At 43.1% G+C, this 17,241-nt stretch overlaps 1 protein-coding gene across 1 annotated transcript in view; it reads left to right on the forward strand.

Annotated features, from left to right (window-relative positions):
* PPM1L (protein phosphatase, Mg2+/Mn2+ dependent 1L) overlaps positions 1 to 15,806 on the forward strand; it is a 288,891-nt gene extending 273,085 nt beyond the window's left edge. Inside the window, exons 3-4 of the mRNA XM_082687741.1 lie at positions 6,932 to 7,093; positions 10,255 to 15,806. Of these exons, the coding sequence (XP_082543867.1) occupies positions 6,932 to 7,093; positions 10,255 to 10,601 (509 nt within the window). The 3' untranslated portion in view covers positions 10,602 to 15,806. The remainder of the gene's footprint in view (positions 1 to 6,931; positions 7,094 to 10,254) is intronic.
* Positions 15,807 to 17,241: the final 1,435 nt, after the last annotated feature.

A 17,241-nucleotide genomic window follows, 5' to 3' on the forward strand; every position in this document is an offset into this window, starting at 1 on the left:
CAATTTTTATCTTTTTTTAAAGATTTACTTATTTATTTATTTATTTTAGAGAGAGAATGTCTGAGGGGGTGCAGAGGGAGAGAGAGTCTTTTTTTTTTTTTTTAAAAGTTTTTATTTCTTTATTAGAGAGAGAGCAACCACGAGCATGAGTGGGCACGAGCCAGGAGCAAACAGAGAAGCGTTTGGGGTCACCCTTAGCGTTTGGGGTCTGTACAGAGCACAATTATAGAATACCACAATGGAATACCATAAGAAACACTTTCTTTTAAAGGACTTTCTGATTTTAAAAATATGTATATACACCAAGGAATAAGGAAGGCATCATCCTGGCCCAAAAAGAGGGTGTTAATCTAATGAGTCAAAGAATCTTTTGGCCACAGTTGCCTTTTGTTTGGCTTACACTGGTTTTTTTGTTTTTTGTGTGTTTTTTTTGTTTGTTTGTTTCTTTGGTTGGTTGGTTGGTTGGTTGGTTTTTTAAATAAAAGCTGCCAACATTTAAAAATCAGGAGAGTTCAGGTGCCTGGGTGGCTCAGTGGGTTAAGCCTCTACCTCAGGCTCGTATCATGATCTCAGGGTCCTGGGATCAAGGCCCACATCAGGCTCTCTGCTCAGCAGGGAGCCTGCTTCTCCCTCTCTCTCTGCCTGCATCTCTGCCTGCTTGTGATCTCTCTCTGTCAAATAAATAAATAAAAATCTTAAAAATCAGAAGAGTTCCCATAGTAATGGCTTCCCTTAAAAAATCTGAAGAAAGGGGCTCCTGGCTGGCTCAGAGGAGCATGTGACTCTTGATCTCAGGGTTGTGAGTTCAAGCCCCACATCAGGTGTAGAGGTTATTTAAATAAATATTTTTTTAAAAATCTGAAGAACTGTTCACCAGGGGCGTGCATTCTTACATGGCAGTGACCTTCACTGCTGAGGACCTGCTGCCCCCTTTCACGTGTGTTCCCCGCAAACCCCAAGCACATTCTGTGTTGTGCACCTGACACCCGAGGTCCCTTGTTCCTTATCCTCCTGCCGGCCCTACTCTCTTAGAGTAGAAAACCCTTCAGAAGGAGAGGAGGATAGGATAAAGCTTCTCCAAGAGGGCCTCAAGCTGTTTCTTATACCTGGCCTACTTCCCTGGAGGCATTGGAGTTTGTAGTTCCAGTTCAAGAGCAGCAGAATACTAAAGTTGAGAAGGACCTAGAGGTCAACTCATCCCAGCCACTTGTTTTTTATTTCAGACAGCTTTGGCTGCCTCCTGATTGCTTGTTATTGAGAATTTTCACTATGCCAGCTTCGTTTAAGTGAATACAGCCCCAGTTCTATTACGGGAACTTCATATCCCATGATCAAATTTTTTTCCTGATTCACAAACTTTTCTGTGACTTGCACCAAAGTATACACTGTAAAAGGGGGTGAGTTGATGGAGACTGTTCGAAACAGAAATGTAGAAACAGGTCATGGAAATCTTTACTTCTGGGAGTTAGGAGAACAGCTTCAAAAAAGAGGTGCTGATTGTTAAAAGTGGAGTCAGATGGCCCAGGTATGTGACTTGGCTGGCTTGTTATCCTACCCGAGACCTAGTTCCCTATCTGGAAAATGGGGACAGCTATGCCTGATCTCAAAGGGTAGTGCAGATCAACTTACACAATGTAAGTAAGTGTTAGGCATTATAATGAAAATTTTCAGTTGTAAGGTCTGTTGTTCTTACTAGAGTTATCTCTCTGGACTGCCAGGTTTTTCAGTCACTCAGTCACTCAGTATATATGCCTTGAGCGGTGTCACCGTGGATAAGACACTGAAAGTCTCTGAGCTCCATTTTCCTGTCTGCTCAAAGAGAGGAATAATGCCTGCCCCTCACCTACCCTGACGAGTCAGGAAATCAACTACAAGCGTGTTTGTGAGCCACTCAGTGACGTTTATAGCGCTGAGCAAATTGTTATTACCACTTTGCTATTAATTAAACTAAGTTTTAAAAACATTGATAGCTAGGGTTTCCAAAGATGCCCGAACTAACCCAAGTTACTTAAGCTCCAGTAGGATTTGCATTTTTCTCGGGACGCCCCTGTGTCTCAGTGGATTAAGCGTCCAGCTCTTGATCTCAGCCCACGTCTTAATTTCAGGGTCATGAGTTCCATGCTAGATGTGAGTCCACTTAAAAGAACAAAAAAGGATTTACATTTTCTCAAATTCAACTCACCAAGGGAATGAAGTGCCCAACATTACCCAACCAGAATATTTAGGTAAGTCTAGAAAAGATTTTCTTGTGTGCCTTTACTTTGTCTGCCTGCCAGAAATTAGAGGCAAGATTGCTGGTATAGAGGAATAGACTAATGACTAATTTGCATTTGTGGGTTCTCCCTAAAGAAGACAAGAATTGACAGGACAACATGAATCCTGACTTGCTTACATACAAATTGAGGTTAGAAGCAGACACGGAATGTACGTGTAGTGACTACCATGAGGCACTTTCATCACTTCTCAAGGTGCCATGGCTTTGGGGGGCATGGTGACAATAGAAGCCCTACCCATGTTTCATTTCCATTGGACCGGGAGCCTGGGCCTGAGGGAAGAACTCGGGACACGCCTGGGCAGGAAGCTCTTTCTAATTATGGTCAGTGTGCCTGTGAAAGTGGTTAAACCTGTATAGGACAGTCCTCATGTTTCAATCCATCTGTGAAATATATTTTGCTATAGTTGAGCGTCTCCCTGATGTGGCAGCATCTAGGAGGTGGTGTGCATTGTATCATTGACCTAGGTGGACATGTTTAGAGCAAGTCAGGAGGAGCTTAGCATTATGTCAGATCAGAATCAAAGAGACAGTGTGTGATTATTTATTCATTCATCTATTAATTTGTTTATTCAGCAAATATTGAGTAACTGCCATGCTCTAGGCCTCAGCTTTGTAGTAGGGAAAACAAGCAATGCCTTTACCCTTGTGAAGTTTATATTGTGTGGGGCAAGAGTGGCATTAATTAAATTGCTTAAATAAATATGCAAGATATTTGCACAGTTGCATGTTATGAGGGCAATGGGGGAAGCAAAGAGGAGATAAGATACACCCCAACAGAGAAGATATGTCTGATGATGTCACCCTCATCCTAAGACATCCCATATGCATAGTCAGCCAGTGTCAAAGACAGAATATACTAGGCAGAGGGAACAGAAGACAGCAAAAGGATTGGCATGTTTGGGCAGCAGAAGGGAGGGAAAGCAAGGGAAAGAGTAGTTTTATATGACATTGGACAGTTCAGGTGGGGGCCAGACCCTGCAGGACATAGCCACCACTCTTTTTCATCTGACTGCCGAAATAGCAGCACTTAGAAAGGACAGTGGCTTGGACCAGAATCAACGCAATGAGAACAAGAGCACTGGCAGGGTTTAAGATGCACCTTAGAAGTAAGAGTGGCAGAACTTAATGTGGGAGTGAAAGTCAGGAATGAGGGGGGGAAAAAAGAAACAAGAAAAACAGGGGTGACTCCTAGCTTGAGTAACTGGATTGCGCTGCCATTTTCTGAGGCTTAAAAGTTAAATAACTTGCCAGACCTCACTCGTTTAGGAAATCAAAGTCTAGTCTGTGTGAATTCGCTTTTTTCATTTTTTTAATCTGTCAAGTGAGGTTCATAAGTTAAATTTCCAAGATACCTTCCAGATTTGCAATTATGTTCTCTTCTAGATTAAATTGTTAATATAGAAATAGCCTGAGGTAGGAAGTAATAATTATCAGACCTGGTATAAATAGTACTATTGTGGAATAAACCTTTTATATCAAAACTTGTAGCCAAAATTTGGGGAGGCATTTTTTTTCCCATGCAAGCAAAAGAAAAGGTGATTTTGTCCATTTTCTCTCGGAGACGAAGTTTCTCTGGAGTATTTCAGAAACAAGGTAGTTTGTTCAGTAAAGTAAAATTACATTATAAACTGTCTCTTGCAACTGCAAATCACGACTGCAAAGTCTAAACGATAAATTGCTTACAGCCAAGCAGGTTTTTTTGTTTTTTGTTTGTTTTTTTTTTAAGACTGTGCTCGGGCCTCCATCCAGAGTACAGGCAGGTTTCTGCAGAGGGAATGGTGACATTTCAGCCATCCTAAAACCTGCCTGCAGCTCTCCTTCCACCATCTGGGCCTCACCCGTTTTGGCCAGGCCTAAGATTCTAGTGCTAACAGAGACAGTCCTCACTGCTTCAAAGCAGTAAACTTCTGAAATCCGCGTCATGAGATAGATCATTTTTACCCACAGACACAATGGAATTGTGTCCTTGACAAAGGAATTGGCAGGCCATGAGTCTTAAGTATGTGCAACAACATGTGAGTAAATCAAAGCAGTAACTCGAAGTCTTCCTATAGACACCCGCCCCCCACCCCATATTGGACCATAAGTCCCTGAACCTGTTAGGATGCTACAAGGAACAGAAAAATCCAACCTAAAAAGCCATGAGCAGTGAAGATATTGTTCTGTGATGTCTCACAGAACAAGTCCATTTCAGGCTGGTGCAGCAGTTCTGTGATATTTTAGGGACTCAGGCATATCTCTACCGGCAGCAGAGTACCTTGATCCTGAGGCATATCACCTCATAATTCAAAATGGCTGCCACAGTTCTGGGAAACACCTGAGCCAACACTGCACCAAAGAAGTAGGTCATTTTCTTCATTGTGTCTCCTTCAGTGAAGAGGCCTCTCCCAGAAGCTCCAAGCAGACATCCCCTGAAGTCCTTGTCTATGGAGCACCAATTCCCCCCCATCTAGGTAATAGGACATTACCCTAGACTTGTTCCCCTCTCCTTTATTTCCTTCACTTTCTATGACCTCTCCTTTCAGGTTTTAAAAAAACTGCCTCCTACCCTCTATCTCTGTTTACTACATTAATTCTGATCTTCATTATCTCTGTCTTTCTCCCTGGTTCCACTTTATCTTCCATATTGCCACGGAAACGATCTTTTAGAACACATATCTCATCACGACACCATCTTGCTTAAAAGCCTTCAGTGCTTCCTAATCACATATGCGATTACATTTCAGGGTTTTTTTTCCAGCTGTAGGAATGACCTCTCCCTTCCCTCTGTTATTAAGAAAAGACTTATCGTGACAGCTCAGTACAGCTAACAGATTGGTGTAAAGCTGCTGTAATGAAATGGGGTGGGGAAAGGGCCCAGGGCCAGGTGGATCCCCCCACCCTTCTCACAAGGCAGCCACAGAGCCCTTCCCTGGATCCCCAGTAGTACAGGCAAATTGAAACATCTTCATGCCAGTTGATCCAGACCTCAGAAAGGTCAACCAGGCTCACGGCACAGGCTTAGGTGGTAGTGGAGGCCAAGGTCACCAACATGGTCTCCCAGAGTGTGCAGAGTAAGAAGGAAAGAGGTGAAGAGGGCCAAAGAGACAGCTCGAAGAGATCTATGAATGCCCTACCTCCAAGCCATGCAATATTCAAGAATGTTTCTATTTCACCTTCAGACTTTGTGAATGTGCCTTATAGTCTCTGACTGTGTAAGACAAGTTAACCCAATCAGTGGCTCGAGGACAAAGTGAGAATGGTTGAAAACCAAAAGGCAGCTAATATCAAAAATAGAATAATGCTTTCGAATGATATGAATTGTTTCTGTGTTTACATTTTCCTTTTTACGGTGGTTTTTAAAGGCAAAAGATTTGCAATTTGCTTGGAATCCCTAAGATTAGTCTTTTTTTATTTTTCTTTCACAAAGCTTTTCATATCAGAAATCCAGAATTAACCAATATTTCGTGTGTTTCCACTTCTGATCAAGGCAGTTTTGAGTTAAATAGGCATAAGAATGGAATTTCAAACTAAAATATTACCCCAATATGCTAAATATTCTCATCATTCTCCCTGCTCTTGATATTGACCTGTATTTATTCTTTATGTCCACCTAAGAATTCAGTCATCTTTATTGTTCTGTGAAGGCTAAAGAGCTGTGTAGATGCAGTTTATACTCTGTTGTAGAATATGACCTTTGAAATGAGGAGGGAAATATTAATGAAGACATTGATGGATAGTTTTCACAACAAAGGTGTTAACAGTTTGAAGCAACAGCTTACTGGTTTGTACATTTCAGCAGGCATTTGCATACTCAGTGACACTGTCAGGAGGGAGGAGGGAGAAAGGGAAGAACTGGACAGAGGACACCAGGCAGGAGAGAAGGCCAGGCCCCAGGTGGACCAGACTGTCCATCTCTGGTTTGCTTTTATCCATTCTCATTTCAAGAAGGGTTTGCAAAGAGCTTGGCCTTTTGTGTCTTGTATCATTTCCAGGTAAGCAGGCCATCATTTTGGCTCCCTTCTGACTCCTACTTCCCTATCCCCACCTCCCATCTACCTAGATCTCATTTCGGTCATCGCTGTAGGTTTTTATGTTTCTGCCATTATAGGCTGCCTCCATCACACCCTGGAGCTGACCAGTTTTTGGCTACCAGTCTTTGTGCTAGACTTTGTCTAGACAAGTTTGTATGGGCAGCTCCTCACGGTGTCATTGGATTGGACTGTTAGCTTCTGTCATTTACTGCCTCGAGACCCTCCAGTTGGGGAGCCCAGGCAACCCCTTTCCACGGGGACTCCACAGAAATGAGGCACCAGTGAGAAGCCAAAAACATATATCAATTGTCAGAACCTTTAAACTGATTTTGATTCTCTCCTAATCCTTTTAAATGTGATACGTGTTTAAATTAAGAGGAGCAGAAACAAAAATGATTTGAGGGAAATGATAATGTTATCTTAGCCTATTTCAGTAATATCCTAACATGATTAAGAAAATTGACTGTCAGATTTGATCAGTGTTGTTGAAGTGAACAGCCGTCATTCTCTGGAGGGTCTGGAGTTAAATTCTCACCCAGCAGGAGCAGATTTAATGACTGAAGAATCCAGTAACAACAGGAAATGGTCGAATCTCACCAGACCACTAACCTCTTACAGTGCCTCTCTCTCTCTGGTTTTTCAGGTACAACGTGTCTGATTGCTCTCCTATCAGATAAGGACCTCACGGTGGCCAATGTGGGTGACTCCAGAGGGGTCCTGTGTGACAAGGACGGAAATGCCATTCCTCTGTCTCATGACCACAAGCCTTACCAACTGAAGGAGAGAAAGAGGATAAAGAGAGCTGGTGAGCTTGTGAACGCCTCCAAGCACTGGCCGCCATCCTGTTCGGTGAACCAGGTGGCTTGCTTGGATTGCCTGTGGGGGATATGATGTTCGGTTAACTCATGATTCATAGATCAGCACATGGGCTGCTGCTGATGCAGCTGAGACTTGACTTTGTGACATTTCTTGTCAAATGGCCGCCAAACATGCCCTTCCTCATGGCCAAAGATTCCAGAAGAGCCCCCCAAAAAAGGCCAATGGGATCTCTGGGCTCCTGCTTACCATACACATTTCCCTCCAGCCATACTAAAGTAGCCGTTTCCCAAACGAACCATGTTTCTTCTAGCTCTGTGCCTTGGCGAGCGCCATCCCCACCAGCCAGTGGGTAACAATTACTTGTCCTTTAAGACCCAGTTTAAGGGCATTCTTTTGGTAAGCCTTCTCTGTCACTGCACCGAAGGTTTCCCCAATCTAGATTGGCGCCCCTTCATTTTCCCAACAGCCTATGTGGTTAATCTGTCGGGTTACCTTTCACAATGTACAGACACACTTGGCTCTCTTAGCTGGTCTGCCTTCCTGATTGTGAGCTCTTTGAGGGCAGGAACTTGGTCTTGCTCCTCTCTATACTCCCAGCATCTAGCTCAGTGCCTGGAATACGTAAATATTCTGGGGTTGGTGGGGTGGCGGGGGCCGGGGTCTCCTTTTTTCATTCATTTTATCAACATCTAGAGACTAGGAATACAAACTTACATTTGGAATTGGGATGGGGTGGGGAATGAAGTAGACATCCATTAACAATAAATAAGTAAAATAAGGATATTATCTAGTATATTATAAAGTGATAACCATTATGAAGAGACATAAAGCAGGCAAGGGAATGGGGAGTATTAGAGGTGGTCACTCCAGGGTTCACTAAGGTGACCTCAGGAGAAAGACTTGAAAGAAGGTTATCAGTTGCTGGTTACATTTTCATGATTCACTTTGGGGAATTCTTCTCTGCCCACGGAAAGGAGGGATCCATCCCTCTCCAAACTGACAGCTGCAGCATATAGGCTCTGCACACTATGCCAGCTGTGCAAGGGGAGCTCACATACCCTGGTCTCTAACCAGAACGGGCCCCTGCTGCCCAGGGTAATTGCAGCTGACTCTCGGTCTCTACAGGTCAGCTTCTGCCGGGAACCTAATCAACATTTGAGTGTTCACAGTAGGAGACTTCCTGTTGAGTCAAAAGTGTTGAAATTTATTACAACCTCCTGCTTCAGTATCTGCTTGAGATGCAGAATAATTTTTAATGAAAGCTTTAGTCAGGGTTTTGCTGGTGGGATGGAACAAGCAATGCTTTAGGAGTCTGTCAAGCCCTGATGAGTGGCAAGCACTACTCTGGCTTCTTCACTTACAAAGACACTGTTTCCCCATGAACCTGCTGTGACCCTGGGCTTAAGATTCCGCTAGCCTACTCTTGCGGAAGCACAGGCAAGGTTGTACATACGATACCTGGAAATGTCACTTTAGCATCCCGTGTGCCCTTCTAAAATGGCATTCCCATTTTATCCTCTCTTCTCATTCCTGTCATACCCCCCACCTGCACTCCCACCTCCAGGGACGCTTTCTAGAGCCGATTTGGACACTGTCTCCAAGGAGGTTAATCTAGCCTGTGTCAAGGGTGTATTTTATAGCAAGGCTTAAGGGACAGTGATTGGCTTTATTGCCTTTGTGTGTATTTTCTCTGACCTTAGCCCTCCTTTTAGGGACCTTTTCCTGTCCTGCTTAGCATCACAATACACTGCGACCAATCTGGGCCAACTGCATGTTGGTCCTTCTGTCTTCACTCCTTTTGTTATTTCCAACAATAGCAATGATACCAGCTGCCATTTATTGTTTGCTCATTCTGTGCCGGGAGCTAAGCCCAGTTCTTTACGTACTCTTTCTCTTTACTTACCTTCTGAGGCTGTTAACGTTACCTTCATTTTACAACCGAAGAAGCAGAGCCTCAAAGAGGCGTGTGTGCCCAAGGACACACAGCTAGTGAACGGTGAGACGAGAGCCAAGACCCAGGACACTGACTCCAGAGCTCACGCCCTTGCCTGCTAGACCACACTTTCTGGAATGTTCTCATACGCCCCTGCCCACAGAAGTCCTACCCGTTGTTTAAAGCCCTGCTTTTTTGTTCACTCCTCCCTGATCATCACAACCAGACATCATTGCTCCTCCTCCATCTAACTACAGCACGGAGCAGGTACTAGCTTCTTCCCAAAAGAATGCCACTTTGTGCTCACAGTTGTTAATACATGTAGCTTCTCCTTTCTGCTAGACTAGCTACTTCTTTAGAAAAAGACCCAGACCTTCTGTAACTTTATAGCCTGCAAATTGCCTTGCACAGAGTATGCGTTTAATAGATATCTGACAAATAATATGTGAATGAACAAAGTTCTAGCTCCCTTAGTGAAAAAATAGTGGTAGATGACACTGAGTACGTGGAATGCATATGACGTGCAGGCACTATGAAAAGTGATTTTATAAGGCATAACTCCTGTATTTCTCACAACTCAGTGAAATAGGTACTCTTACTGTCCTCATGTTGTAGCCAGGGTATCCTAGAATCAGAAAGCTAGGGCTTCTCATCCGAAACGAGAGAGCCAAGAATCAAATCTGTGCAGTCCAACCCAAGAGCCTGAGCCTTTCCCCACTGGGATAACATACATCCTTCTTTAATCCCAGTCCTATCTGGGGAGCTGTTTTGAGATCTAGATGCACCCATGGGTGGCTCAAGCTAAATGAAGTAGCCCGGTGGTGGTCTCCCTTGCACATCCTCGTGCCTTTCAGCACTCTTTGGCCATTGTCCTTGAATCCCTACCCTAGGGCTCCCTAGCGTCAGTCAGTGAGGCGCCAAGGTGTTATTAAGTTAAAACCAATGCCCTCGCCTATATATATCTTCCTACCCTCAGTATTTTTACTGATATATTCCTCAGAGCCTTTAAGATGCCCGGGAGGAGGACATGAGGATCTCCTGGTAGTGTGTGAAACCGCAAGCCATGTGGTGGGAAGGCTACTCCTTCCTGGCAGTGCCCGGGGCAGATGAGGGGGACACACGCAGGAGGTGAGCCTCATGTACGTGCCCCCAGACTCTACCATGGGTGTGAGATATTGGCTGCTCAAGCTAATGGGCTCATTCTGTCTTTGCAGGTGGTTTTATCAGTTTCAATGGCTCCTGGAGGGTCCAGGGAATCCTGGCCATGTCCCGGTCTCTGGGGGATTATCCGCTGAAAAATCTCAATGTGGTCATCCCAGACCCAGATATCCTGACCTTTGACCTGGACAAGCTCCAGCCCGAGTTCATGATCTTGGCATCAGATGGCCTCTGGGATGCTTTCAGCAACGAAGAAGCCGTTCGATTCATCAAGGAGCGCTTGGATGAACCTCACTTTGGGGCTAAGAGCATAGTTTTACAGTCATTTTACAGAGGCTGCCCTGACAATATAACGGTCATGGTGGTGAAGTTCAGGAATAGCAGCAAAACAGAAGAGCAGTGAACCCTTCCGGGTCTCGGCTGCCTTCGACTAAAGGACTCCAAACACACTGGTCTCTTTTAATGTAGTGAAAGGCGTGGGAGTTTCAGTTAGGATCAGCCACCTAGACGGGTATTCCCCTCCCTGATGGTCATAGGTCTATATCCAGTAATGAACACAGGGTGCTCTTGGCACATAGCTGAGAGGCTGGAAAATGGTTTCTTCATGTGTTCCCAGTTCTTTCCTCCAATGTTCCACATGTATAAATATATAGCTGTAGATTCACATGTATGACGCGAACGGCGTATGTGCCATATAGTCTCCCCTTTGGGGTTCTTTTCAAGACCTCTTCCAGGATTCTCCAGCCACCAGACTCTGTCCTCTCTTTGGAGCGGTGCATGGGGCAGACCTCCAGAGCTGCGGGAGACAGGCTGCTGCGGCCGCTGTGCGTCTGGGCAGATGGGTCAATGCCCGCTGCTGAGAGGCAGAGCCATCCCGAGGAGGCTTTGTCCTCCTGAGCCCAGCTTTTCTGCTCAGCGGCTGCCCAGACAGAGATTTGAAATGGTTTATTATTCCGTGGCTGCTTTTGGAGACAGAGGGAAGTGGGGAGGGTGAGATCCGCCTGTACAGCAGATATAACCTTTTCCCCTGGCTTCCTTTCTTACTGAAATAGACCCTGGGTACAACCTGACCCGTCTTTGTGTGTTTATCCTAATCGTGCATGACCTTAGCCTTTTGCTTCTACTTTACATTATGTAATAGGCAGCTGTGAAACTTCACCACCAGACACCATGATTTTTTGTCTTACCAAGAAACCTATTAGGGGAAATGAATAAAGCAAATCACAACGCCATAATTTCTTCAGTCTTTAAGGGTAGATAGAGGGAAATAGAGGCCAAATAAGTCACAGTGCCCCCCTGGGAAATCTGCTGTTTGCATCAGGAGAGAAAGCTCCGACCGTCACCACCCTGAACTAAGCTCCAGCGGCCATTTTGGGGTGGGTTTTTGCAGCAATCCCCCCCCCCCCCCCGCCGCCGCCCTAGTAACTTCCAAGTGTCTTTTAAGCGGTGTTCTGATAAGCACAGCCTGGAACTGCGTGTGTGTTCCTTGAAGCCAAGTACACAGTTATCAGCATGGTCGAGCATTTGGTGACAAAATGCTGGCATGTGGTTCTCCTTGATGGTGGAAAGGCAGCCGCCTGTAACATTTGGTTGTAGATCACCGTCCCTACCAGGTAGCTTTCCCCAGGCAAACACAACCTGCTCCACACAGCCCTGCATTCCGCGGCAACCACGCCGGCAGGGATTCAAGATCAAGCTTGTATTGTTAAGTGGCTCAGAGTTATTTCGGGGCCAAGCTTGCTGCTCTTCGTGTCCTGTCACCAAAGTCATCTTTCCAGTGTCAGTATTTTGTAAATTAATTGACAGAGAGTGCCGGGTCAGCCCGTTTGCCTGACTGAGGTGGCTCTAAAAACCAGACAAGATTTTTGTTGTGTCCCCATCCCTCTGTGTCTGAAATGTCAAGCTGTCCGCTTGGTTTTGTCATTCTCAAGTGGGCACTTGTCGTTAGAGCTTCTCAGAAGTCCCAATTCACAGGCCACCTGCAGCCCACAGTGCCCCTCCCTCCCCTGCCCTTCTTCAACTGTGGAGCTTTCCTGAAGCAGGTTCCAGGGGAGAACTTGGGAGGGTGAAAGATTCCCTTGTGGCTGCCAAGGGCTGCAGCCTGCCTCGATTTCTCCAAACACTCACCATCCTTTGACTGCAATGAGAATTAATAATGGTTTCCCAAGCGATTTGCTCACTTTTATAAACTGTAACATTAGAATTTCCATGTTAGAATTAGAACCCTGGTTATTTTATTATTATTATATTTTTAGCTATAGCATGTTCTAGTACAAAATATCTGTCACCATTTTAGATTGAAATATTTGCCTAATGAGAGACAGTGAACTCTTGTATTTGGGGCAGGGGTCAGGAGAGGAAGGTAGGAGACAGGCTGGTTGTGTTCAGTGATGGGATGGGCAAGCCAGGTGGCCTGAGCTTGCTTGGAGATCTAGGACATTCTGACTCTGGAGAGTTACCAAAGCCCACCATCTAAAGGAACAAGCAGTTTCAGCATTTTACGCTACATAGTCTTTTTTATTTTAAGTTATTTTTAACTTAACCCTAAAATTCATATTGACAAGGGAAAGAGATTTTTAAATTCCATGATCATTGCTACTGTCTAAAATGAAAACAGACATGTTTTGGTGAGGACGAACAAGCGAAGCTACAGGAAATTAGTGTTTTTTCACCTGCACAGGGTCTTACTCGTGGTGCCGAGGGCAGCAGTGCTCGCCTTCTCCTCCACCTGAGGTTACCGGGTGTCTTCTACAGTTTGCTTTGTGGAATTATTCATTTCTGAATTTAACCATTTAGTGTGTGTATTTCCTACTCCCTTTCATTCTGCCTCTTTTCCTCCCACTTTGGCTTTTAGATTTTCTTAAAAGACAGACATTTTAGGCAAAATAGTAGCTGTTTGATTAGGAGTTATATCTAAAATCAGAGAGCTTTGCTTCCTTCCCCGATCCTGGAGCATTCTCTCTGCCCCTTGTCCAGCTGTTAGGGGTCTGCAGACATCCCCACCCCATCCCCCCCTGCCCGGGGTGCCCTGTGGCTCATTTTCCAGGGACAAGGGAAAAGTTGAATCTAGCCTTTAGGCAAATTGATTTGAGAAGTTTGCATGTGAAGCTTCCTTAAACAGCACTGCCAAAGCTTTGGAATTGTCACATGAGGCTGCCCAGACTCCCCATCCCGAGTTCGCATTGCCAATAGCCCCATGGTGCCAAATTTTGGGACAGTTTTACAGTCTTTTAGAAATGACGTGGGAATGAATGACCACACGCTTATGAGCCCCCAGCAAGACACCAGATGCAGAGCTCAGGACCCCTCCATGCGCCACTGCTGCCCCACTGGCAATTTGTACTCTTAACATGGCTTGGGACTTGGGGTGGGGGAGACAAAATAGGAAAATTTTTTTTGAATACTCACTGTATTTGCAATTTTCTAATTAAAGGAGTAGACAATACTTACATTACAAACTCCAGAGCTAGTTCCCAAGGCCTGCATTATGTGACCAACTTGCCCAAGGCACTGAGCTCTGAAGTCTAAGGCAGTCTAATTCTAATATAACGTGACTACTCATATGTACACATTTCCAGTAACCAGTGGCTATGTTCTATTTTTTGCCTTAGATGGAAGGTACTGGCCTCTTGAATCTTGTCTATATAATAAGAGAATTACAGAGAGTGTTTTCTAGAGTGAAGGAGCATATGCAATCTGGATGATTTAAAACAAGGCTTATTTTATACAACTGTAATGATTTCAACCCACATACATTCTGTGCAAACGGGATTGCGTGAGGATGATTGCATCATTTCAATCCTATTAGAAGTAATTCTGGGAAACTGATTACATTATTGAATTGGATCATTGGGATATCTGTCAATAAATGAAGGTTACACAAGGGAGTGACACTTTTTCCTTTGCCAAGTATACCTTGATTTTCCGGATTTCTTCCCACTGAATTATTGTTAGATCTAATACTCTTACAACTGTCAATGAAGAAGGTTTGGAAAGGACAATATTTCACTGTGCATTTGAAAGCATGTGAATACATGCTTGGGATGAAGCTTTATTCTTCCATGATTTCAGAAATGATTTTTTTTCTCCTTTGATCCATCATCATTAGACTGCTCTTCCCTCAATATTCTAAAATTGCCTTAGTGCGTCACACCAGCATTCCTGAACTAGCTCTGCAGAAATGACCTGACTGTTAGATACCACCCTGGGGCCTATGTAATTGCCTCTAGATTAAATCATTGGTATCTAGACTTTTGAACTACTTAGTTGAACACCGCAGGAGTAATAGAATCCAGTGTCCTCCACCCCCAAGTGTGTCCCATAGAACATGAGTTCCAAAGTGATCTTCCAAATACAGGGTTCCAGGGTCAAATGAGTTTGGGAAACATACTATCTTAAAAAGTTAGTGCATATAAGCACATAGAAGGTTTTAATTTAAATGTCCTATGGGTGGACGATGGGGAGAGAGGAAGAAACACACTGCAGATGTAATTTCAGCCAACTCAGGTTTTCCAGATTAATTTGGCCAGAGAAACTTTTTTGAGTAACACCTAGTAACATTCCAAGGAGCTTGTGTTCCATAGGACCCACGTTGGGAATTTATTAGGCTGAATTTGTTAATGAAAGCGGTGATAAGAAACTATGACTTAATAAGACCCTTCAGCAGCTTCCCATTGGTAACAGAAGCCCAGCAATCCTGCCTGAAGCCCTGAACTTCTCTCTTTAATGTTACTAATAAACAGGAGCCTTGCCATATAGCTAGGGATTTCTCAAATTTCATTCCAAGAGCTTTCAGTTGTGCTTTTGAAGTCATCTTTGCTTTCCAGATTGAACCAAAATATTTTTACATTTTATCATTATGTGAAAGTTTAAATATATATATTTAAAACAATAGAAAAGGGGGAAAAAGTCATTTGATTATAAATCATTTTAAAATTTTAACTAGGTTTTTAAATTTATGTATCCATTGTATAATAATGTTAAGGTAAACTATTAACACTTAATTACTTTCCTCTGTCATTCTTTCCAGATTCAATGAAATAACTCTGAAATCAATCAAAGTTCATTCGTTCTAAAATCCCTGTCCCATGTTTTCCCACCTTTGACATTTTATGTATAGGATTAAGTTTGGTGAGTTATCTCTTGCCTAAAATGTAGGGCTTGACTGTAGCTGCAGTCTCGTCACTCGGCCTGGGCAGGGCTGCGAAGCTCTAGGGAATTCCAAAATAATGGATGAAACAAATTTAGTCTCAAACACAGTGCACAGTGAATTTAGGGTAAAGTCATTAATCAGAATTACCTCCAGTGTTTAGGAATACATCCATCCTGTGGACATTACCCAAAATAGTAAAAAACCGACAGTAGAACTGCTTAAGCTAGGTGGCAGATTTCAGAGGGCAAGTGACAGTGGAATTAGATATGTGCTTCTAAACATGTTTGGTAATATGTAAACTTTTTTGCTAATTCTTAATGTTGATGCTTTGTCCATTATTTTTTCTTCTTACCACTGTTTAACTGAGGGTGGATTATGATCATTTTGATGTGTTTAGTAATAACCGCACCATCATTTGTACAATCACTTTAATAAAGCCAAGTTAAGGACTTTGAAGAGAGCATGTAGTAGCTATTCATTTTAACAAATCATCTTAGGGCTTCTCACAGTTTGAAACCCTGCCAACAAGCAAGCAAGCAGCAGAGGTGGTTTATATTTAGAGATGTGGTTCCATTTATTCCAGAAGTCCTATAATCTGACATTTAACCACAAAAATCCCCTTTGACATTTGCCAAATCCAAATTAATCTCAAAATCTCCAAAGACCTGAGTCCTTGGCTCTGAGCACAAGCAGATTGCTATGAAGGTTCTATTGGCAGATTGTGATGGGGGAGGGTTGGGGGGGACAATGTGCCTGGGTCACTCACTGACTCTGGGAGAGGGACCGTGTAACCGCCACACTCTGTCTTCACCTTTTGTCACAAGGAAAGTCAGAGGTTAAAGATGATATCATGCTTCTATATAAATCTGACAATGCGTAATTTAAAACGTGTTCACGTAGAAGCAAAGGCAGAAGTAATAATCAAGGAATTGGGGAAGGGAACCTTTAGGGTACCCAGACATTAAAAATGAAAAAAGTAGGTTTTCTGAAAGTTGGATTATCAGACTTCGGTCGTGGCAACTGTGGACGCCAGCACACAGATCAGTGGAAGGCAGCTGTTCCAACATCTCATCTATTCAAACGAGAGGCTTCCTATGAAGAGTATTGGCTAATGTTTTCTTTTTATGTATTAATAAAGACAGAATTCTTAAAGCTTTTATAGGACTGTTAGAAAAGGCAAAATCACATCTAAGAAAAAGAGCTTGGAACATTTCTTAATTTAAAAAAATGGCAAAATTAATTTCCAGTATGGTCAAAGTCAGAAAGTAAAGAAAAGCATTTTTCAGAAAATATAAAAGACAAAATTAAAAGAGAATACTATAAGATGAAATATTTTAAATTATAAAAAGGAGGTATATGTCCTTCCATTATGAATCATGCTTTCTGATATTTGTGTTTTTTCTGAAGCTAAGGAGATAAAACTGAAATAAGTAAACGAACATTGAGTTATTTGTAAAGCCAGTGCTTATTCCACTCTTTCCCAATGAAAATGGATACGTGTACTTACTTGTTGCTGTCCTAAACCACCTTTACTAATCTAGGTTCTGTTTACTTTGCAATCTTAGACATGGTTTTACCCTGCATCCTTACAATTTTTGCGTTTTGGAGTTTTTAAATGGAAATACCCACCTTTTGGAGTTTTTAAAATAGATAGACTAAATGATAGGACTTTCATTTTAGAGTGCCCAGATAAAACCAAAGTCAGATCAATGCAGTCACAGCTCCCACAGAGAGCGAGTTGTAGTAGACATAATTTTTCAAACACCCACATGAATACCAATGAGTACGCAATTTAAAACAATTACAAAAACAAAAAACAGAGTGATTCAGTGTTCTTGCTTTTTGGAGGTTTTCTAATTCATATGTGACAAAGGGTCATATTCATATAATT

Source organism: Mustela nivalis, assembly GCF_964662115.1.
Source record: "Mustela nivalis genome assembly, chromosome: 1".
In the NCBI taxonomy this organism is placed as follows: domain Eukaryota; kingdom Metazoa; phylum Chordata; class Mammalia; order Carnivora; family Mustelidae; genus Mustela; species Mustela nivalis.